Source organism: Notolabrus celidotus, chromosome 12 (genome assembly GCF_009762535.1).
Source record: "Notolabrus celidotus isolate fNotCel1 chromosome 12, fNotCel1.pri, whole genome shotgun sequence".
Taxonomy (NCBI): domain Eukaryota; kingdom Metazoa; phylum Chordata; class Actinopteri; order Labriformes; family Labridae; genus Notolabrus; species Notolabrus celidotus.
This window is the reverse complement of record NC_048283.1, coordinates 26,903,610-26,927,261: the sequence shown is the minus strand read 5'-3', so window position 1 is coordinate 26,927,261 and position 23,652 is coordinate 26,903,610. Positions and strand designations below refer to the sequence as shown.

The 23,652-nt window shown below is 41.1% G+C and overlaps 1 protein-coding gene across 3 annotated transcripts in view; it reads right to left on the bottom strand.

Moving 5' to 3' along the window:
* Window positions 1-23,652, bottom strand: part of cdkal1 (CDK5 regulatory subunit associated protein 1-like 1) — a 276,511-nt gene that overhangs the window by 210,764 nt on the left and 42,095 nt on the right. For all 3 annotated transcript variants that reach the window (XM_034697513.1, XM_034697512.1, XM_034697514.1), the window contains exon 4: window positions 17,010-17,094. In XM_034697513.1, the coding sequence (XP_034553404.1) occupies window positions 17,010-17,094 (85 nt within the window). The remainder of the gene's footprint in view (window positions 1-17,009; window positions 17,095-23,652) is intronic.

Here is a 23,652-nt window from a genome sequence, read left to right as displayed (position 1 = left end):
GAACGATCCTGCATCAGACAACATGTTTTCAAAATGTGACTCTGAAGTCCCTGAAACTGACACAATAAAAATGTGATGTGTGATGATACCAGCCAATATGCACCAGCTCCTTTCATTTCTTAGTTATCTCACTTGTATCTCTAATTTAAACGTATGTGTACCTATATTTTTCTTTCACTTCTGCATAACATTGCAAAGGTGGAATTGTTGACGTTCAACCCACATTCAGAAAAATATTTATTTGTTCACCGGCCAAAGCACAGCTTCTTCTCCAATTACTCTCTGTGTTAACAAAGGGGCCTCACCATCTATTGGCCAACAGCTGGTTTAATTTTCTCACTGTGCTCTCCACCCACACACATGCTGTAGGCATGTTGGAGGTACTCAAGAAACGAGTTAATGAGGAGGATAAAATGTTAATGTGAAAGACTGAACTGAGAAGTGAGAAAGGAAGGAGTGAAGCAGGTGTTAGATCGATGAAGTGGGAATTTCTGAATTTAATCAAGCCCCAGAGTGAACATATGTGTGTGTGTGTCAGTTTATGTGTGTGTGTCTCCATTTCTCTCCTGTCACAATAGTGGCAAGAAAGGTCCTGTGAGGGTGAGATCAGGCCTCCCACATGCCTGAAGGGGAACACATGCACCCGCACAGGCACACGTTATCATGGGAAATAACTTCATACCAAATGGAGCTTTGTCGTGTTATTGATCAGCAACGCCCACAAGCTTCAGCTTATATCATCTGAGCTCTCTGCACCTAAAACGTACGGTTATGATCTGTTAAATGGAGCTAAGAAGAATTGAAGCACCCCTTAAGATTAAATGGAGCAGAACTGAAATAATTCTTTATGAGATTATGCTAACGTACAAATATAAATGCAACAACATAAATATAGTAAATTCAATTTATCAGTCTTACAAATAAACAATATCAGGTTAACTATGAACACAAAGATGCTGAAAAATGGACCTTACGATAAGTCGTCCTGATCAATGAATCCCTGGACTCCACACAATCACAAACAAACACACACGTCCATGTGTGCAAAGCCCCACAGACACAGTCAGGTGATTCATCACCAGCAGAGGAGAGCATGGCCTCTACACCTTTTCAGTGACCTCTGACCTCTCCAATGTGACCTATTCGGCAGGCCACTGTAGATTTATCAAACAACATAATGAGCATTACGACTGTCAACACACACTAATGTTCAGCTCTGACCCACAAAGGAAAGAAAACATAATACACCGGCCAAATAATGACAGCAGCACCTTGTCAGCCTCCCGCAGAGACCTCCCATCTCAACATACTTCAACGTTTTCTTATTACAGCTGACAGCTGACATTGTCTTTCAATCCTGCTCTCCTGCCCCGCTGCTTCACTCTTTATCTTTTCCTTTTACCTCCGCCTTCAATTCCCCGTCCTCATGCTTGTCACATATTGTACTGCACACAAACACAGACGACCACACACACACACACACACACAGAGCCAATGTCAGTCACTGAAGCTTGATATGACATTGGTGGTGTGATCGCTCTGCCAGTGGGTATGATGTATCTCCACTGCTTGACTCATCTTGTTGGTGAAACAGGAATCTGTTTGACTCAGTCTTATTGACGGTAACAAAGCTGTGATGGGTGTTCAAATAAACAGTAATGGATTATTTTTATTTATCATGTGGTGGCGATGGCCTCTATTTATCCCAATTTTTCATTAACAGGGCTGTGTATAGGCACAAATCTAAAAAAAATATGATAATCCTCATCATATACAGTACAATACAGGAAAAAACATATGTGCAATTCCATCCATCCATCCATTACCTTGACCGCTTATCCCCTTTCGGGGTCACCGGGGGCTGGAGCCCATCCCAGCTGACTTTGGGCGGAAGGCAGGGTACACCCTGAAACGGTCGCCAACCCATCACAGGGCAAACATGGCAAGACAGACAACCATTCACGCAAACACTCACACCTACGGACAATTCAGAGTGATCAATTAACCTGGTGAGCATGTTTTTGGACAATGAGTACCCAGAGAAAACCCAGGCATGCACGGGGAGAACATGCAAACTCCACACAGAGAGGCACCGACCGGGGGCTCGAACCAGGAACATTCTCACTGTGAGGCAACAGCGCTGCCCACCGCACCACCGTGCAGCCCCATATGTGCAATTGTACATATACAATTTTAACTGAAAGCATAGCTTTAGAAATAATAACTCCAAGTGTATCAACATTTTCCTGCATCTTCTTACATGCACAGATTGTCTTGTCTGTAGTGATGAATTCTAACGGCTGTGTGTTTGAACAAAATTCCACCAAAGACAACCTGGCACTGTGCAGGTTTGATTTCATCCTCTATAAATCGAAACACAGAGTGCAGCACATTTCAGTGAGCTGTCTCCACTTTCACACATTCATGAGATATGCACTTTATGCAAAAAAATTAAACGTAAATGACAAAGTCTGCGGTCATTATTCAAGTATCCTCCAGTTACCATCTTTTGAAATGTAAAGCCTATCCCATCCTTTTCCAGCTGTTCAATCCGAGTGTCAGCGGCGTCCTCATCTCTTAATAAGACATCAGTGTTCCCTGAGAAGTATAAGAATTGCATGACAAGTCCGTCAAACCCCCCACTGAGGGATTTAGCACCCCTTCACTCCTTAAAGGCGCTCACTACGCAGAGACTGATCTGCCAGAAGGAGAGAAAACATTTGAAACATGAAACAGTGGTAATCCGATCAGAACATAGTGTGCTGATGAACACACTGTGCTGTTATATCTTCTTTCTCTGTTTTTCCTGTCAGTCTGTAAACCAAAACAAGTCTCATACAAGTCAGAAGAATAAATGTTAAACAAAGGTATGTATTTATAATCTGTTAGTTATTTACTTCACTCTCAACAGGACGCAGCAATCAATGCACAAAAAGATGCAACCGAAGCTAACATAACAAATAACTTCCTTATCAGACTGGAGGTTGTGATGCGAGTATCATCAAGAATCAGACAGTTCACCACCAGTTTGATTCTTTGGGTCAAAATTTGAATCGAAACGATATTGATTCAATTTGATATTGACACATGCTCTGATTACTATTCAAAAATAAGCATGGGAGACAGAAAATCTCAGATCATTCATTGGAGTTTATATTACAGCAATATTCAGTTGAATAATAAGAGTGGGAAAACTGACTCCAAAATGAATTTTAGCATTGAAGTATTCCTGAATCAAAGAAGTGCAATCTGCTCTAAAGTGCACACTTACAAAGGGGTCCGTCACTCTGGAGGTCCAACCATTGCACCTACATGCCACCTTCTCTCTGCTGACGTCAACGCCTCAACGCCTGCTTCCTTGCGCACACACAGCGCTTGACTGCAGTTTGCAGTTAAAGCAGTTGTGAATTGCATTTGTAAGTTTTGCTTTAGCCACTGGTTGTAAAACATTGAAATGGTGTTGGCTCAAATGGTTGCATTGTTGCAGTATTTCAATAACTTTTAATGTTGTAAGCCCCGGCTTCAGGTCACCACCCACCACTGTCACTGTTTCAACTAAATAACTGCTTAGTCAAGAGGGGTCTCTGTATGACTCAAATCACAGTACAGCAGCTTCATTCATCCATCCATCCATCCATCCATCCATCCATCCATCCATCCACCCATCATCTTGACCGCTTATTGCATTCGGGGTTAATACATATTTTTACACAGCACTATGATGTATGTTTTGCACCAGCTTAGGCCTACATACTGCAGCAAGAACAATCCAGGATATGCTATCCCTCACCACCTTTTTCACTCACACATTCACACCTTTTTTATTCTCTCTCTCCCCTCGTCAATTATAGCTGTCTGGTCCAATTCCCAGACTCATCTTTTCAAACCTGTTTAAAGCTTTAATCTAGAACTGCAGCCCGAGACACCCTGGTATAAAACATACAGACTGTAGATTTGGCTCGACTTTTAATCTGACTGACTCAAATGTGCTCTTAGATTTGAGACATTTTTCCCCGACTCTTAAAATGACTAGAAAAGACAAATCACTCAGTAAAATTCATGAGGTGATGACCTGACTTTCCTTCTTCTGCTATACCCATATTTGATTTCTCTTATCTCAGTCACAGTCCTATAGAAGCTGAAACAGTCCACATGATCATTCGCTCCCTTCAGTATGGATAAGGCCTTTTTTAAAACCCTTCATTTTACAAAATACAAGTAACTGGGCTTTCATAGCTGAGTCCCAAGTTAAATTCTGCAACACACCAGGGTGAAAGGTCCCTCCTGTATCTTCAATCCTATATTAACTTGGCCTCTTATGGCTTAAATCCACAATCGGGGATCAGCGAAAAGGCCAGAGCTCGGTAGGGTGCCTTAAGAGCCTGGCTGTCTGCACGGATGAAAATGTGGGACTTGTTTGTGATTGCTATTATGGAAGATCTTACAGGGGGACACAGCAACAGTATCATAATGCAGCCAATATTTAAGGGACATGCATGCACACACATTGTTAGAGTAACACAACCACAAAAAAGAATGAGGGGAACCACTCACTTTTCATTCTCTGCAGATTGAAGCTTTCATGCTTTAGAAGCTTCATAGAGTTGTTTTTACTTTACAGGGTGAACAACAAAACTGTTATCGATGACTCACAGGGAAACCCTTTAGTCATCAAAGTCTGCCATCCTTACATTAAAAAGTAACTTTTAAAAGTGAGCAGCATTGAATTCACAGATTTTTCTAGAGACAATCAAGGCCAGGAGTCACCTCAGGTGACATTAGAGCGTGAAAGATGATGCTGCTTTCTGCCCTCTCCTCTTTATAGACAATAGGGATGGGCAATGATTTACGAATATTTGAAAATGCGTTCACTTTGTAAAAATCTAAGAGTGACTTAGAATATTTTCTCAATTTAAAAGTACAATCTTTCATCATCTTCATAGGTGTCTGGTTGTAATACTGTGTTCCTGTCAGACGGTGGCTAAAGAGTGTCTTAAAGCTGTTTGCAAACAGAGGAAGAAGAATGCTAACTGCATAAATAGCAAAAGAAGAAGAAAACATAAGGGACAGTAGCTGCGATTTTCTCCGTTTCTGAATCTCTCACCCCTACACACGTATTTCCAGAGACTGAGCATGGCTGTAAAATGTTAACACACACTTCACGCTGCGTCACAGAAACGCCGACATAAAGATCAAGACAGACGCTGACAGTGCCCGCTACTAGCAGCACCTCGTCCTGCTGCTGGTTAACGTGACTGCCACACAAAAGGGACATTAATGGGACAGGGGTGTGAGTGTGTGTGGGTGGGTGTGGGTGTGTGTGGGTGTGTGTGGGTGTGTGTGTGTGTGTGTGTGTGTGTGTGTGTGTGTGTGTGTGTGTGTGTGTGTCTGTGTGATTGAGTGTGTGTGTTGGGGACTATTCGAATAATTGGCAAATAGATGACAATGATTATTGAATAGTATTTTGGCTTGAAATGCCCATCTTTAATGGGCACATTTAAATTCATCCTTTAATTTTTTTACCGACTGATCAAAAATAGACAAACCCTCTCCTCTACATTTACATACCTGGAAAACATGCAAAACCAGATTCAGTGAAGAAGCCGGACTAAAGGTATGTTTAACACAATCCAGCTGGATGGAGGAAGAGGGGATTGGCTCATGCTTTTAGTGCCCATACTGTGAGCAGCCGTGAGTTTTAGCCGCACGCACGCACGCACGCACGCACGCACGCACGCACGCACGCACGCACGCACGCACGCACGCACGCACGCACGCACGCACGCACGCACGCACACACACACACACACACACACACACACACACACACACACACACACACACACACACACACACACACACACACACACACACACTCACACTCACACACACACACACACACACACACACACACACAGAGAGAGAGACCTGGATACCAGAGCCCCATACTGTGCTGAGCCTAGAATTCAAACTCTTTCAATATAGCAGATGTGACAGGTTGTTTATGAGGAGAATTCACACGCACGCATACACACAAATATCTGAACCAGGGGGGCCAGCGGATGCTGAGGACTTTGACCTGTCTGAAGTAATCACTACAACAGATCCTGAACCGGTCTGCTGGTCTTCTAATAATCTCCATCACTTGCACCCTCTGACTTCTTCTAAAGGCAATAAATGTTCCTCTCACATGAGTGTTTGTGTGTATTTCTCCAAGGCATGTTCAGAAATAGAGTGAAGTCAGGCGCTTGGGCCTAACTAATACCATCTCTATGACTTGAAGCTTAGTGCGGATGTGTATTATTCCCAGCTGGAGTGCACACACGCTAAGAGTTCTCTTTCATCACTGAGGTACTATCTGTTATTTATTTTTAAGGATGACAGAAACGGCAAATGAAGGAACAAATACAACATTGCACTTAGTCATATAATCTTCTTATGCTCATCTTGTTACCAAGTTAAGAGCAGAGGTGAAAGGTTAGATTACTGTTCCTCCAATGAATGCTGCTGGAAAACTTAAATGACTCGTTCAGTCTGAACAAAGATTCCTCTATGCTGCTGCTGTTAGACACAAAGTGTATAAGAGTTTCTGAGCTGACTTAAGCTGAGAAATTAAAAAGACTTATAGGAGTGGGGATTTAAACGTCATTAACCTTTCATTACATTACATTCATCCCTTCCCATGTCTGCTGTTGCCGATCACCTTTCTGATGAGCACACTTCAAACAGATAAAGACTGGGACTTCACATTTGGCATCCCTTTCACGCAGTGTTGCCAACTCCTCAGTGAGGAAAGTAGCTATTGGCTGTCCTAAAAGTCGCTAGAAGTCGCTAAATGACAATCATTTTATTTGCATAATCTGAATTGTAATGGACTCTGCAGGAGAGACAAGTAATGTTGAGGGAGAGATAAAAAGAGGTTAAAAAACACTCTAAATATGTTTATAACTACACTTAGGAGCCTAAAACAAATCAAAGTAAAACATTACATTTGTCAACCGTAACATTTTCAAGATGTTTATTGTATGCAATCTACATTAATTATCTAAATGGACCAAAAAGAGACAAAAGGCGGGATCAGCTAGTGGTGTCTTCGTACATGTGTGATACATTTGCAGTCTGGATGCTGAGGGGTGAACACCTCCTGCTCTGAATGCAGCTAGGAGGGACTCACAGCAGCACCCACTGCTCGCTGAGTAGAGTAAGAACGATACATGCTTCCATGTCAGTCTCCAAAAGTCTCTGTTAACAAACCAGAAAAAGTCACTAGATTTGTCCCTTTTTTGAAAAAGAGTCGCTAGAGGGGTCTGAAAACTCCCTAAATATAGCAACAAAGTCACTAAGTTGGCAACACTGCTTCCACGAAATTGGCGGTTTGTTGTCGTAGTTGTGTCTTAGGTTAGGATGGCAAACGCGGAAAAATCTTAAAGGATAAGTTTGTCAGAGAAATAAATTGTAAAGAAGTGAGTTTGATCAAAGCTTGTGCTATGTTGGATTGAGGGCAAGAGACCTTCCAGCACCACCGGAAGGTGAACTATCCATTCAAAGGTTCCCGTCAGGCATCTACCTGCATCCTTAAACCTGGTTTATACTTCTGTGTCAACCCTAAGTAGCAGCGGCCAAAGCAGACTTGAGAACTACATCCTTGAGTATGGATGGGTTCGCGTCGTGTAGCAATACTCCGCCAAAATGCTTGAGGGAAGTGTGGTCTCTCTGATAGTCGGTCACCTGTTTCCAGACCCACTACATTCTCTCTTAACTTTTCCACAGCGATTACATTTTAAAAGAGGTGCGTGCTGGCTATGTGCGATCCTATGCAGAAGGATAATCCAGGCTTTAGCAGCTAATGGAACTAACAAAAGTAGTAAAGGCAGTTTAAAAGAATGGTTTAACAAATGACTGATGACTGCAGATTGAAATGGAACACAAGGTTCCAACAGCACAACCAGGAGCACGCATCCATAAAAGCTTCAGTACATTTGAAAGCAGCACGGAGCTCAGCCTCAAGGTCTATGGGTCTTTACAATGAATAAATGACACATCTGACATTTTTGTTTCAGTGACAACAATGGGACATAATGCTGTTTTGTCAACTTACTCCATATTGAATCACATGGGACCTTCAGGCATCTCACTGTAACAATAAAAAACACAGGATTAAACTGAATAAGGCAGCTCCTGGATCAAGACTTCTTTTAACCCTCTGTGAACAACATTTAATTAACACAAAGAGGATGGTTTAACTCGTATGTTGCAAATGAAAACTGTATAGTGATAGAAGATATGAGACATGGGAACAGAAAGCAGAAATATAGTGCATTAGAAGTGAATTTATCAGACCATATTCTTCCTCTTTAATAGACTAAACACAGTCCTGAGCAGAGGAAAGCAGAGTTCAGTCAAACTATGCAGATGAAGACATGCTAAAAAGCAAGGTCATGTACAGGCCAGCCCCAGCCTTGGTGTGGTTCTCACACAGCCCTGGGCTCTCTGAGGTCAACACATCAGGATGCCTGAACTCAACCACACTCTCTCCACCTCCCCTCTCTGTCCATGTCTATTTTTCCTCTGAGTCTGTCAGTCTGTCTCTCCCTCTCTGACTATTTTTGTGTCTGCGTGTACCCCCAAATGTAGGCTAATGCCCTACAGAACTGACAGATTAAATGCCAATCCCTGGGTTGTACCAAAACCAGCCCCAGGCAGCAAGCTGTGTGTGTGTGTGTGTGTGTGTGTGTGTGTGTGTGTGTGTGTGTGTGTGTGTGTGTGTGTGTGTGTGTGTGTGTGTGTGTCTGCCGGACCGGGTGAACACAGACATGAAACAACTGCCCTTAGTAAACAACTCTAAAGGTCACTGCAGATTTCAGATTGTTTATACCTCGCTGTCATGTCCTAACGAAAAGGAAACATTTGTGGCCTTAATGTCAGTCACTTTCGGTGTGTCATTTCATTTAGAGCAACATGCGGTGAGGCCAAAATAAACAGCCCCTTGCATTATAAGCTCTGAAAAAGGAAAACATCACTAGACCAACAAGCAATGTAAGTCTCTGACTGATTCCTGGAAGAACAAACTAAGGTTATTTATATTCATATATATATTTATGTGCTTCTGTGGGAGGGACGCGTTTGTGGTTTTCTGAGGTCAGTCTCCAAACTGTAATTAATAGAGAGGCTCCAAAGATTTGTCTTCTGTGAGACTGAAGCCCTAAACCTCTGGAATCTTGGGTTTTAAAGAGAGTCGTGAGGCAGGTTGAAGAATTAGAGCTTCAGAAAAACACATGTAAATCGTGTTTCAGCGTGGATTTTCACTTTAATGATTTTATTTGCCAAGCATGACCTTTGCCTCCGGTAAATGTGCGGGCCGAAATCAATGCCATAAAATCACTCGCCCAACGTCAGTGGACACCTTTCTAATCAACAGATGCAGCCATGGGCTATAATGCATATTCACCACCTGTAACTCCACTGAGAATATATAGACTTAATATACGATCTTTATCTGACTGAACTACTTTGGGTTGTTTTAATTAATAAAGTTATTTTACAGAGCTTAAACAGGGTGCAGATTTAGCCTAGTGGTTCAAATGTGCACCCTTATAGCAGGGGGCCCGGGTTTGATTCCAGCCTAAGGCCCCTTTCCTGCATGTCATTCCAAACTCTTTCCCAGTTTCCTACCCTATCCACTATCCTCTCCTCTATAAATAAAGGTGTAAAAGCCAGAAAATACAACTAAAAAAAAGAGACCTGAAAACAAAAAAATATATAGAACACATTTCTAGAACTAGCATTCATTGCTTATCTAAAATATTATCAATCAATCAATCAATCAAGCTTTATTTATAGCGATTGAAAACAAGAAAAAAGCAGAAGTTAAAATGATGCAACAAAAACTAATTTCAACACTTGAAGATTAATAACTTATTTTTAAATAATTTAAAATTTCAATCTTTTTGGGAATCAGATTTTGTCTTTAGAGATTTAATCACAAATTATTATAATTTTTAGTCATCGTCCTAAAACTTTGACTAAATAGCAGAAACAAAAACAAACAAAAATACACAAAAAAGCAGTTCTTTTCAAACCTTGAATACACTGTAAAGAAAACCCAATATTATTTCATTTTTATGTCCAGTTTCTGATCTAATGACTTGCTATTAGGGATGGGCAATGATTTTCAAATATTTGAATATTCGTTCACTTTGTAAAAATCAAAGAGTTATACTTTGAATATTTTCTCATTTTAAAAATAAATATTTTCATTGTTTTTACCAGTGCCTGGTTGTAATACGGTATTCCTGCCAGACGGTGGCTATAGAACGTCTTAAAGCTGTTTGCTAACCTCATTAGCAAACAGAAGAAGAAGAATGCTAATGCATTAAATAGCAAAAAGGAGAAAAAAACATTAGCAACAGTTGCAACAATTTTCTCTGTTTCTGAATCTCACATGTATTTCCAGAGACTGAGCATGGCTGTAAAATGTAAACACATGCCACGCCGCGTCACAGAAACACCGACATAAAGATAGAGACGGACGCTGTCAGTGCCCGCTACTAACAGCACCTCGTCCTGCTGCTGGTTAAAGCGACGGCCACATAGATAGATGCCAATGATTTGGGAATAGTATTTTGGCTTGAAATGCCCATTCCTACTTGCTATACTGGCCCAGAGTGCCGATGCAAAGCAGCTAACACTAGGAAAGTTTCCTGCTACACTTTTAGTCTGATCTGGTCTACGATCCTTTAAACTAGTATAAACAACGTGTGCCGAGCCAACAGCAGCCTCTCCTGTAGCCAGAGGCCATAATATATATTCAGCCTACACGTCAGTCAGAAACATACAGCCCAACATTTGGACTTCCTCCAAGAGTTCATTCTGAGTGCTGTGTGTCCCTTTTCAATTAACATAAATGATTTTTCTTTCTTATGGTTGGTTCATGAATAACAAAATTATATTCAAATGAATGTAAATATAATGTGGGAATTGGCGTATTTTGAAAACAGCAGCACAGGACTCTGAGTTGGGTTCTAATTCGTTAAGCATACATTCCCTTGATCATACAAATTACTGGAGACAGCCAAGTGGAGAAATCTGACACACACACACACACACACACACACACACACACACACACACACACACACACACACACACACACACACACACACACATTAATGTACCCGTAAAAACAGAGCGGTTTAATTACATGCTGTTGAGCAACTGTTTCTTTAATGCATTCCCCGTTCATTGATTTGAGAGGTCTCTGACATTGAATTACACTATAGATTTAGGCATTTCAAACGCACGCATACACACACCCAAACATCCATACTAATTGACTTTTTAGCATTCAGAAGCTGCTCTATTAGCGGCTTATGCTACTGAGTGAGCTCCTGATGCAGAAGTCCTGCTGAAGGAGTGAACAGCAGGGCAGAGAGCAACATCGCTGTAAAAAACAAGCTCCTGGGAATCCCATCTCCCACACATGTTCACTCACCCCTGCATGCTCCACATAATGATACAAGCCAGCTTAGCTTTAAAATGCTGACGGCAACTGTCTGGAGAAGCAGTACAACACAGCAGAAAGGAATTATTAAGCAAATAAATTAATCTGGGCTTTGGTAGAATCTTAATAACAAATTTCATTAACAAAGCCAAACTTCAACCTGGTCTGAGTCCCTTCGCCAGAGAAACAAATATATGGGCTCACTAGATTTAACCTAAAGGTATGCAAAACTCTTGTGTGCTTAGTTCTTGGTGCTCACGTAGACAGAGAAAAAAAGCACATGCCGACACACTCCCTGAAGCTGCCTGGGCATCCATCCTCCTGAAAGTCGGCGTACACATTCAGAAACACACACATGCTACTCCTTATCCCACACACTTGGCATGGATGCCAACCGAGCCCCAGTTCTCCAGAAGTAATAAACCGTCTTTTCACTGTGTCTCTCCAAACCATGATGGAAGACTGCTGAAAGCCCCTGTGCTTCACTTTAAACCCCTCAACTCATTTACCAGGACACTGATCGTTACGTCTGTGACTCGGCATGTGCTTGAGTGTGTATGTGTGAGTCTGTTGATCGTACATAACGTCCCGCATGCCGCAGCCATGGGGGACAATTTGTTTTACACACTACTGTGTACACCCACACTGCCATCAGCAAAATGGGACATATGACGAAATGGACTACAGGGTGTGTTAACTTTACAAGAGCAGGATTTATTCTGCAAACTAAGCAAAGACAACAGCAAAATACGGCCTTAACTACACATCAATGCTTCCACACATCACTTTTAAAGGGCATTTTAACGAGAAATGAATCAATTAACCCAGCATGCAAAGGTCAGAGTTAACACTAATAGTTATTTTAGAGGGTTCTTTCATTTCTTTTGCTTCAGGGAGGTCTGGCTAGTCTTCTTTAACGTTAACTTGGAGCTGTGACTAAATGCAACAGCACGGATAATAACAGCCTCTTTTTTAAACTACAAAATGTCTCCAGAGCGGCAGGCCAAGCTCCACAGCAGAGCACAGCTTTTCAGACAAAATGCAGTCCATTACCTCTCTGAATAGAGGACTCAGGGTGAGACATGCACACAATGTTAGCTGGCAGCATTCAAGGTTGATACATTGAAAGACGTATCCAATACACAACAAACCTCCTGATGCAGTAAAACAAGCTCCTCATTCTATAAACAGATTTATCACTTTTATTCTCAAACAATACATTGAGAACATTTTTCTACAGCTCTAATAGTATAATTAGGGCTGGGCGATAATTCGAAAAAGACAATTATCATGATATAATTCTTCTCAATATAAATATGACAGATGTTCGATAAAATGGGGAGGGATGCTAATGAACCCTAAACGCTAGTTGCCACCCAACATTATACTGAAGAAGACTGCATTGAACAGCCAATCATGTTGCAGGGTGAGAGGTAAGCGGGGCTTAAAGTTGTTTAGAGCCGAATGTAAACACAGCTGAAACGAGCAACAGCGACACTGAAGAAACTCAAAACCTTCCAGCTCAAAGCAGAGTCGTTAGTCTGACACTGAGTCAACTCTGAGTTAACTGTTAACTTAATACATTAAATATACTTTCAGGATGTGGGTAAAGGAAGAGCACACAATTTCTGCTGTGCATTTCTAAAACGTTTAATGTCCACCGTGACTGTAGGACAACTGAACACTGAATAACCGTGATGCATTCACTGCACTGTGGGAAACATCATCACTCTGCCTGTAACCCTTAGTAATCTTAAAGGGGAGAGCACAACTCAAAACAATACTCTACTAAACTGATACACAGTAAACAATTTGATATATCTTTGTTGTAAATTTAAACCAAATTATGCAAATTATCTCAGACTGAGAAAAATTAGAATCTACAAACTAAAACTCATCTTACATTAAAGACCTGCGTCCTGTTAGCAGTTCACTGAGGAGCAAAAATCTGACTTTACATTTAAATGAAATAATGATTTGATATTTATTGTGATAATTATCTAAATCTCTTTTTATGAAATATTTTATTGTGAAAACATAATTTTCAATATTGCCCAGCACAAAGTATAATATCACCAATATAACTACTTTAATACAAATTTAATTTCATTATCCTTATTTTTCAGGCTAAAACATATATATGCGTGTATTTGCATGTCAGCCATTCTCTACCACGCCTGCAGTTGAACGTCAAACCTGCTCATCAACACTGTGCTTGTGAAGATAAACCCTAACCCCCTCCAGTATGGGGTTCATGAATTGAAAACAGATTTTCAGCCACTGAAATTAAATATGAGTTACAAAATAAACATGTTTGCTTTAAGGCCAAATAGGCCTCAGCCTGTGCCAATATGTGTTTGAGATATATGTGTCTGTGGTTCCAGGAGGTGCACGCAAAACAGCCAGCGTGTGACCAAGCGCGAGGCAGCCGTGCGCCTTCTGCCTCCTTTTCCTTCTTTTCCTCCGTCGATCATATTGAAGAGATGGCAAAGAAAATCCCGACTTGAAAAAAAGGAAACTTAAGTGGGCACGTGGAATCCCTCTGATCACGTACACCCTCATTGTGTGTCTCAATCGTACAAGCAGCAAGTGATGAAATGAAAGAAAAGTTTTTATTCCTCCTGCGTGCGTGCGTGCGTGCGTGCGTGCGTGCGTGCGTGCGTGCGTGCGTGCGTGCGTGCGTGCGTGCGTGAGTTCGTGCGTGTTTGTTCGTGTGTGTCTCCCAGTGAATAGAGCATTAATTGCATTAGCATTACAGCTGGGTGATTTCCAGTCAAATGAAAACTCTGGCATCAACAAGGAAGACATTTTCAAAGTCTTGAAGTATGTTATTATTTTGTGCATTTCAATCGGAATTCCTTTTTGTGTGGAAATTGGCGCTTCAGGAAGGGTGAAAGAGAAAGCGTGCATAAGCAGATGGATGAAGCAGGAAGACAGGAAGATTGCACTGATCAAGGTGGCCAAGAGAAATTGTTCCCGTCTCGGGCTGCAATATTGTTTTATGATATGTTAGTCAGCTCTGATTATTCAGATATCCACATTGTAAAATGTGACAGGTGATGAATTACTGCTTTCTGCATTTATTTTCATGCAAATCATCAACAAATCAGACCAACTAAAAGTCTGAGGTTTGTCCTTTCAGACATATCAGACAACTGTCGTGTTCCAGTTTTCAGGTAACTCAGGTAGAACTGCTCTTTCTCTTTATTGCTTTAAGAGTCTGAAACATTGACTAAATAGTAAACGTAGTCACCATCATTAGTTGGCAACGGACTCACCAGTCGTTTAAACAGATTGTTAATATCATTAATATTGTGGGCCTGAAATATTGATCATATCTTGTGTCAGACATATAGTGTAGCCTCCTGCTACTAGCGGGGGCTAATAGCTCTAGTTGCTGCTCTTATAACCTGTAAAGGCTGATTTATACTTCTGCGTCGAAACGACGGCATAACCTACGCTGGAGGTGCACGTCAGCTATGTACCTACGCAGAGGCCTACGCACATAGCTGACGTGCACCTCCTCCAAAATGTAACTACCCGCAGAATCGACGCGGACTGCAAGCCCAGTGATTGGTCTGCTCGGCTGCATTGTATTTCCCGTATTTACTTCCAGGATCCCTGCTCATCGGCCGTGTATTTTCATGTCCTCCTCCCTATTCTTCATGAAATGATGTCTGTATGATAAACAGCAACATGTATCAGCTGTAGATTAACATAACACGCTCTGAATCGCTTTGGAAAAGTAAACAGAGATTGTAGCAAGGCCGGAAGGAGGCGACCGGCTATCAGAGAGACCACACTGCCCTCAGACGTTTCGGCTGAGAATTTCTGCGGGACACAGACACATCGAAGCACAAGTACGTGATGCTCATGTCCGCGTCTCCCCTGCTGCGTAGGGGAGACGTACAAGTATAAATCAGCCTTAAGGCGACCGAAGGGCTGATGGTGCTAGCTCTGCTAACGATAGCCAGACTCAGCAAACCAATTTGGCATCATTTGCGGGCAGGCACCTTAATCCCATGTTTAGCTGAACTAATAAACAAATCTGTCCCTCATCTCTACTGGATTAAAAGTGAATGTCACCACTGTCAGCCCATAGAATACAATAAACAATCATTCATGATGAAGAAAAAAGGCAACTTTATTATCTCATGTTGAAGAAGCTGGAAGCACTAAATGTTTAGCCTGTTATGTCTAAAAGCTTTCATGTTCTCTGTTGATTGGCTAATCAATTTACCGCTAACTGCTCTCAACTAGATATGAGCTACAATCAATCAATCTTTATTTATAAATCACCAAATCACAACAAATTGTATCCTCAGATTTTTTCCAAACAGAGCAGGTCTAGACCATACTCTATGTTCTATTATTAACAAAGACCCAACACCAAGACAGGATAAGATCCAGTCCCATCTTACTGACAGGACTCAGTCTGATCTCATTAATCCACCATGAGCAGAGCACTTTGCAGCATTTAGCAATTTACAATGGCAAGGACAAACTTCCTTTAACAGGCAGAAACCTCCAGAAGGACCAGACTCATGATAGACACACATCTACCTACAAGTGTTTGTTTTTAATATTTGAAATATACAGTATGTACTTTTGAACATTATATTCTTTAAAATATTGTGTGCATTGGAAACAGTCGTATGATTCTAGTTCTGTTGACTGTTAAAATGATTCAACATGTGGGCCATTTGTATTTGACTGGACTTCAGGAGCAGCAGCAGACGTGTGTTTACATGCAGTTCATCCGAGGAGACAGGCATGAGTGGATTATTTAGACTTGTCATCACCCTTATTGATATATTTGAAATAGTGCAGAGGAATGGGTGTCAACAGGGGATACATTGGCAGTACATACATATAACTTCTCAGATCATAACTCTAAAATTAAACTATGACGCTTATCTGATGGCATCAAAATTCAACTAGGCTTGAGTTCATCTAAACTCTCTACTCAACAGCTACATCCTGATATTCCCACAAAGTACAAGTGTGACTTGGTGACTCACTCTTTGTCTCACTTACTCTCACAGAAAGCACACACCTGCCAAGTGTTAGTGTATGTGTGTGCATGTGTGTGTGTTCCTCTGATAAATGGGAATTACTTGCTGAATTTCTCTGTTTATGCAAACACTCATTTGTTCCTCTCTCACTTCCTCGCTCCTTATCTCGCTCTCTTTCTGTGCAAGTCTGCAGCAACATCCTGAAAAGCTGTTACACAGATACAAGTGCAAACACACAAAAACACCTGCACTGATGCTTGTTGAAAGTCACTATGTTTTTGTTAGTAGAGACAAACAGTTTTTAAAACCACCAAATAAATTCAAGGACCTCTTGTTAAGAATAAAGTTTGTTATTTATCTGTTGATGGGTATTAAATGAGTAATAATGTGTTTGTAATCTTAGTCTGTTTACTTCTGTCTGAATCATTTTGTCTCACACTGACCCGAATGAGTTTGTTTATGATGAAACTTTGCTAATGTGTGTTTGTCTTTACTTGATTGAGTTCCTGAAGTGGTCCTCTGCAGGGTTTTTCACAGTGCAGCTGTTGAGCAGCCACAGGTCAGCCTCTGTTGGATCATCTAAGGACAGAAAGAAAGAAAGACAGTTTGTTTATTTTTAAAGAATATTGAAACGAGTGGACTGAAAAGGAAAATGCAGAGCTTCCCAACTTAATACATACAAAAAAAGCAAAACATGTATTACACAAAAAACAGCACTTTCTGCATTTTTAGCACCTTAAATTTTTATTGTCGTTTGAATCGAAAATATGAAGATAACTTTGCATTCTTTTACTTCAAGTTTAACATACATGAGCATTGTTTTATGAATGCAAGCTGTTTTCAAATGTGCTGCTTAAATTAAGTGGTCATTTGGTTTAATTTTTACTTGTTTTATCTGCTCCTTAGTCTAGCTGCTTGCAAAGAAGCTTCTTGATAGGGAACACAATTTCGTGGAAAATAAATATATTCAATCACAAATGTGTTATAAGTAAGAGTTAAAGTAGCAAAGTCATTTAAAAATGAAGGTGCACGCACGCACACACACACACACACACACACACACACACACACACACACACACACACACACACACACAGGGTGGTGTGATTCTCCTTGTGATGTTAAGCTCGGCTGCTGCTCAAGACGGTGGTGGCAGGCTTCGCATGGCACTGCCAGGAGACACACGGACGCACATACTCGAAGGGATATGGCACAGCAGTGGTCGGGAGCTTCAAGCTTGCTCCTTTCCGCCACATTGAACCAGATTTTTCACTTAGAATCCACTTTCCTGCTGCAGTCAAGCATACACACACCACTCTCACTGTATTTCCTGCAGTCCTAATTTAATACACACCAGCAGCACTTTTCTGTGACACACCGAACAGGTCCCAGGATGCAGAGAGGGAGGGGGGATTACCCATCACACCACACCTTGTGCGAGGTAAAATGTCATCCTGAGCCATGCCTTTTAAAACATCACAACAAAATCACATGATCGTATCTTTCAGTCTAAACTCTTTATCTTTAAGTTTTAACTGTATCATGATTTGTTGCTTTAAAAGGAGCAGACTAATTAGACCGGTGAAGGACAATTTCACATCTTGAATCCACCTTAAAAGAATCAAGAATAGAATGCATGTTTCAATATTTAAGGATGTTTGTTGACATATTAATCTCTTTATATTCTAAAATTGAAACTACAGCAGCCCGGGCCTTGTGGTGTAAAAGCTGAATATAACATAGAAAAAGCAACACTCAGTGAGGTCCCAAAGAACAGCTGCACATCTTGGAGGAGAATCAAAATGAGTCACAATACTAAGACATGAATCATGTGTTGAGTTTGGAGATTTTCTCTGCCTTCGCGTGCCCTCAAGAATCATCATTTCTTACGGGACAGGAGAGTAAAAAAAGATCAAAATAATGACTAATCCGAACGCTACAACGAATGCAAAACAATGAGGCGTGTTCGTGACTTGAGAAACACAGGGAGAGGAATTCAGCTGGCAAATGGTGCCCATTATGCCTACCTTTATTTGTCTAGGCAACCACACATGCACGCGCACACACACACACACACACACACACACACACACACACACACACACACACACAGGACTAGTGGGAGTGGTCTCAGCTGTGCGGTTGCTGTCTCCTCTCTGTCCCGAGGGGGGCTTTCCAGACCAACAATAACAAGCTCTCCATCAATTTAACTCACGCACTCTCACACACACACACACACACACAAGATGGATAAAAACATCTGCAAAACAACCCTATCTACAGAGTCAGCACAACTGCACGCTGATAAAATCACAGTTAAAAAAGAATCACAGCAAACTGTGAGACAAAAACATTCTGCTGCAGCCAGGCGTGATATTTTTGTCTAGGAGTTTTTAATTTAGAATTTATTTCATTTTAACCTTATATTTTAAATGTGTGTGGCAGCTGACCATTATTAATTTTGAGTCCATTCAGAGGAGCACTTGATTCTTAAATGTTTGATTTTTCTAACACTGGGCATCCGGGCAGTCCAAGGCTACCTCGCTTCAAAGAATGAACCAATTTTCTGGTATTTGTTTCTGTAAACCTCTAAGCCCCCTTTCAGTCCATAAAGTGACAACAACAGCAGCTGTTGTTGATTCACCAAAACATCAGCATAGCAGAGACACGCTCTAACACAACACAAACAAGTGCGTCAGACCATCCGCGCTGAGTGCAAATGCTGGGGTAGTCAAAGTTCAGCTGCAATATATTAGAAGGTACACTACCAGCCAAAGTTTGGAAACACCTTCTCATTCAAGGGTTTGTATTTATTTTAATTATTTGAAACACTGTAGATTAATACCAAAGACATCAAAACTATGAAAGAACATGTATGGAATTATTTAATTCACAAAAAAGTGTTAAACAAACCAGAATATGTTTCATATTTTAGATTCTGTAAAGTAGCCCCCTTTTCCTTCATGACAGCTTTGCACACTCTTGGTATTCTCTTCATGAAGTGGTCTCCTGTAATGGTTTCTAATTATAATGAGCCTTGTCAAGAGTTCATTTGTAGAATGATTTGTCTTCTTAATGTGTTTGAGACCATCAGTTGTGTTGTTCAGAGGTAGGGTTAGTACACAATGAATAGCCCTATTTGACTACGGTTGTAATCCAGATTATGGTAAACACAGATTATTTCATAGTTTTGATGTCTTCAGTATTAATCTACAATGTCGAAAATAATTAGAATAAACAAAAAACATTGAATGAGAAGGTGTGTCCAAACTTTTGACTGGTACTGTATATGACAGTATCCCTCTGTGGTAACTATATGTGGCTCTTTTTATTCTGTCATTTTACCGCCTCATGCAGAGGTTACTTAATTTGCCTGAAAGCTGCCGGATGATCCAAACCCTGACCTCTTTCCTTATTTGGCAAAATCAAAACACTGTGAGGAACCCATCCCAAAAAGAAGTCTACATGAAGCTCTGTAATCTCATTAACATGTTTGGTGGAGGTTTCATCACAGCCAGGCGGTGCCACAGGGTGAAGGCCACCAGACTGTTACTAATAAGTGTACGCCCCCTGTAGGACATCTATGGTAAAAGCCATTGCCATTTCTTTAACTTGCGCTCCACTTTCTTTTGCAACTCCTTCCCAGTTCTTTTTTTAAAGTCAGATTGACCGCCTAAATAAACTCTGACATTCTTGATCCAATGTGTCATCCATTTAAAACCATCACCTGATTTAATTTCCTTACCATGTACCTACCAACAAAGCCCAGTTTACCTCAGAGGAAGACATTCCCCAAAACACAATGATATGTATTAACTTTTGAACATCACTCTCATCCACTACAGCCAGCATGGTGTCATCTGCATACAAAGAGAGGCAAATTCTTCCTGATCTGACAGAACATGAGTTCAATGGCTAAAGGGTAACACATGCCAGGCATTACATCGCCCTGTCTAATACCCCAGTTTATATAACAAGGAGCACTAAAACCATCATTAACCTCTTCAACACACTTTCAAAGTGTTGATTGTGGCAATGAAGCCAGGGGAGAAACCAGAAGCCTCAAAGGTGTTGCTTCACCCAATCAAATGCCTTCTCTAGATCAAGAGAAATCAGACCAAACTTTCAACTTAATGAAAAAGAGACTTCTAAATCAGAGGTTCCCAAACTTTTCAGCCCGTGACCCCAAAATATTGGCACCAAAGACTCACGACCCCCACTGTCCCTCAAAGTGACTTAATGTGGCTTCATTTAGCTGGTCTGCAGAAAATGAACCTATCTATATGAGCATGTATCTGTGTTTCCTGTGATGTTATGAATTAACCTACTGCTACTGATGCTTTTAATAATGAACTGTTCACTAACCCTAAACTTAGGAGTCATCTGGCAAAAAGAAAGGCAGAAAACTCATAACATTTTCTATTTTCAAGGTTTTATTTCAAGTTTAGCTGATATTTTTGTCGATATCTATTACTTTAATGGATTGTACTAAAAATGTACTATTTTTAAATCATTGAAAAAAAACATTCTGAAAGACATCTCACGACCCCCTATTTGTGTCTTGCCACCCCCCAGGGGGTCCCAACCCACACTTTGGGAATCCCTGTTCTAAATAATCTCTAATCAGGGATGGATTATCCCCAATTGATCTGCCAGGGATGCAGTAAGACTGATCAACATGTATAACCTGCTCCATCACTTTTCTTAGCCTGGCAGCCAATTCCTTTTGAAATACCTTATGGTCAGAAAACACCAGACTCATTGGCCTCCAGTTGTTTGTTTCACAGGTCCCTTTTTTTTTTTTAAGTTATATTTTTGGCCTTTTTGCCTTTATTATATAGTACACCTGAAGAGAGACAGGAAATGTGGGGAGCATAGAGTGGGGGAAGACATGCAGGAAACGGTCGACCGGCCGGGAATCGAACCGGCGACCCCTGCGACGAGGACTGTAGCCTCTGTATGTGGGGCGCTTAGACCGCTAGGCCACCAGCGCCCCGACAGGTACCTTTTTAGAAAGAAGAGTGAGGCCTGCTCGTCCAAACTGTCACTTAAGACCTCTAACAGATCTTATCCCAAGGTGGACCAAAAGGATTTATAAAAATCCACAGGAAGACCATCTATTACTGGAGCTTTGCCATTTTCAATGCTCATCAGCGCCCCCTGCAGCTCTTGCAGTGTCAGTTGGCGCAATAAATCTTCATTCTACTAAGCTGACAACAGCAAATCCACTCAGTACAGGCCTGAGAAGAGATCCACAGCTCTCTTCTTGATTTCAGCTGAGTCTGTGAGATCACTTCCATCAGATGACCCGATACAATGCATCAGTTTTTTGTCTAGGTTGAAGAAAATGGTCAGAACCCTCCACTTTGAAGAAAGAGAGAAAGAAAAAGAACACACCTGAGGCTGCTACCCATCCCTATGCTGTTTGTCATCCTATTATGCCTTCTCTTCATTTGCAGTCTTACACGATCAAATCAAACCAAAATAGCCAAGAGTGTTCTTTCATTATCAAAACAGGATTATAAAAGGGACTAATTCTTCCAACATTTTGAAAGCAAGGCAAACTGAACCTCAGTCTGTTTCACAAACCTGTGCTAGATATTGGTGCTTCCTCTTTCCATCTCAATTAAAGTTTTTTGTCAGAGTGAAAGAGTCAAAACTTCAAATAAAGGTTAGTCAGGAGTTTAAACACCACACCAAGTGAAACAATACAGGTATCATGTTAAATAAACCCCACAAGAAAGATGAGAATCAGGTCTGATCAACCAGAACGTCAGTAAACTCAATGTGAAGATATTTATGAGGTGCAGACTCAGCTCGGACATCACAGGATATTTGAGGTACTTAAAGGGGACATATCACGTTTTTTTCATCAATATATATTGGTCTAAGAGGTCCCCAAAACATGTCTTTAAAGTTTATGCTCAAAAAAACACTTTGAAATCAGATTTTGGCATGCCTGAAAAGTCCTCTTCTTCATTCCTCATCAGAACACTCTGTTTTCCCTCTGACCACGCCCCCTCAGGAAGTGGATGTGCCTCGGCTCTCCAGCACGTTGATCTAATGTTTACATGTTGGCTGGATATACACGGCTGCTCAGAGATCGCGTTACTTCAACCCTCTGAATCTGATCCTGACGGAGAGGTGCCTGTAGCAGGACCTTTCTGAACGATTGGTCACAGATTTAGTGTTTCTTGTTGTTTTATTTGTCAGTATGTTGACGTGTGTCTTGGTACACAACTACAGCTACAGCTACAGCTATGAACATGTAGCTATGTGGCTATGCCAATTAGCGCTAGCACTTATCCATGATAAATAAAAATCATCCACTAGATCTTCAAATCTGCAGACGTGGGGAGTAAAACTGACCTTTGTGTTTATTAAGACAGCCTACAACTAGCATGCCTCCCTCCTAAGCTCCTTGTTAGCACACATTTGTGCAGGTAATGAAAAACGGGGGAGGGATTCAGTATTATTTTATACAGTCTATGGGCTGAACAAGCTCCGAGCTCTGACTCCGTGACAGACCGGATATTATTGTTACGTAACAAAAACACGGAAGTCTGAAACGGCTCGTTTCACACACATTTACAGAAAGGTGTAGAAATCAAAACAGGGGCAGAATGGATTTTTTTCATTCTCGGGGGGTTTTTAGACATGCCAGGGACACATATTTCAGGTAAAGAACCATTAGAAAGTCAATTTTGCATGATATGTCACCTTTAAGACACGTCACATATCATTTACTGTGATGCCTAATTTTTTGGAACGTGCAAGCCATGTCAAATGAAGCAACTTTAAACCGAGGTGAACAGGAGCCCAGAAGAGACTGACATTGATGGGTCCAAACTGACACAAGAAATCAAACATCTCTACAGTTGCCACGATGCATTACTGGCTGGAGTCACTCTTATACCTCTGTGAAAATGAGCTAAAGGAGTAGCATTACAGTCAGACTGTGCAGTATGGCAGTCACTCCAAGTGACAGTTTCTTCAGGGGAGCAAAGTCTATTCATGTTGAACTTTGTTAAGCCAATACAGGAAGTATGCATGTTTAAAAAAAATACAACATGCTACTGGTCGTCTTTGCTGCAACTCCAACTTTAGAGCAGTGAATGAAATGATCTCGAAGATGAC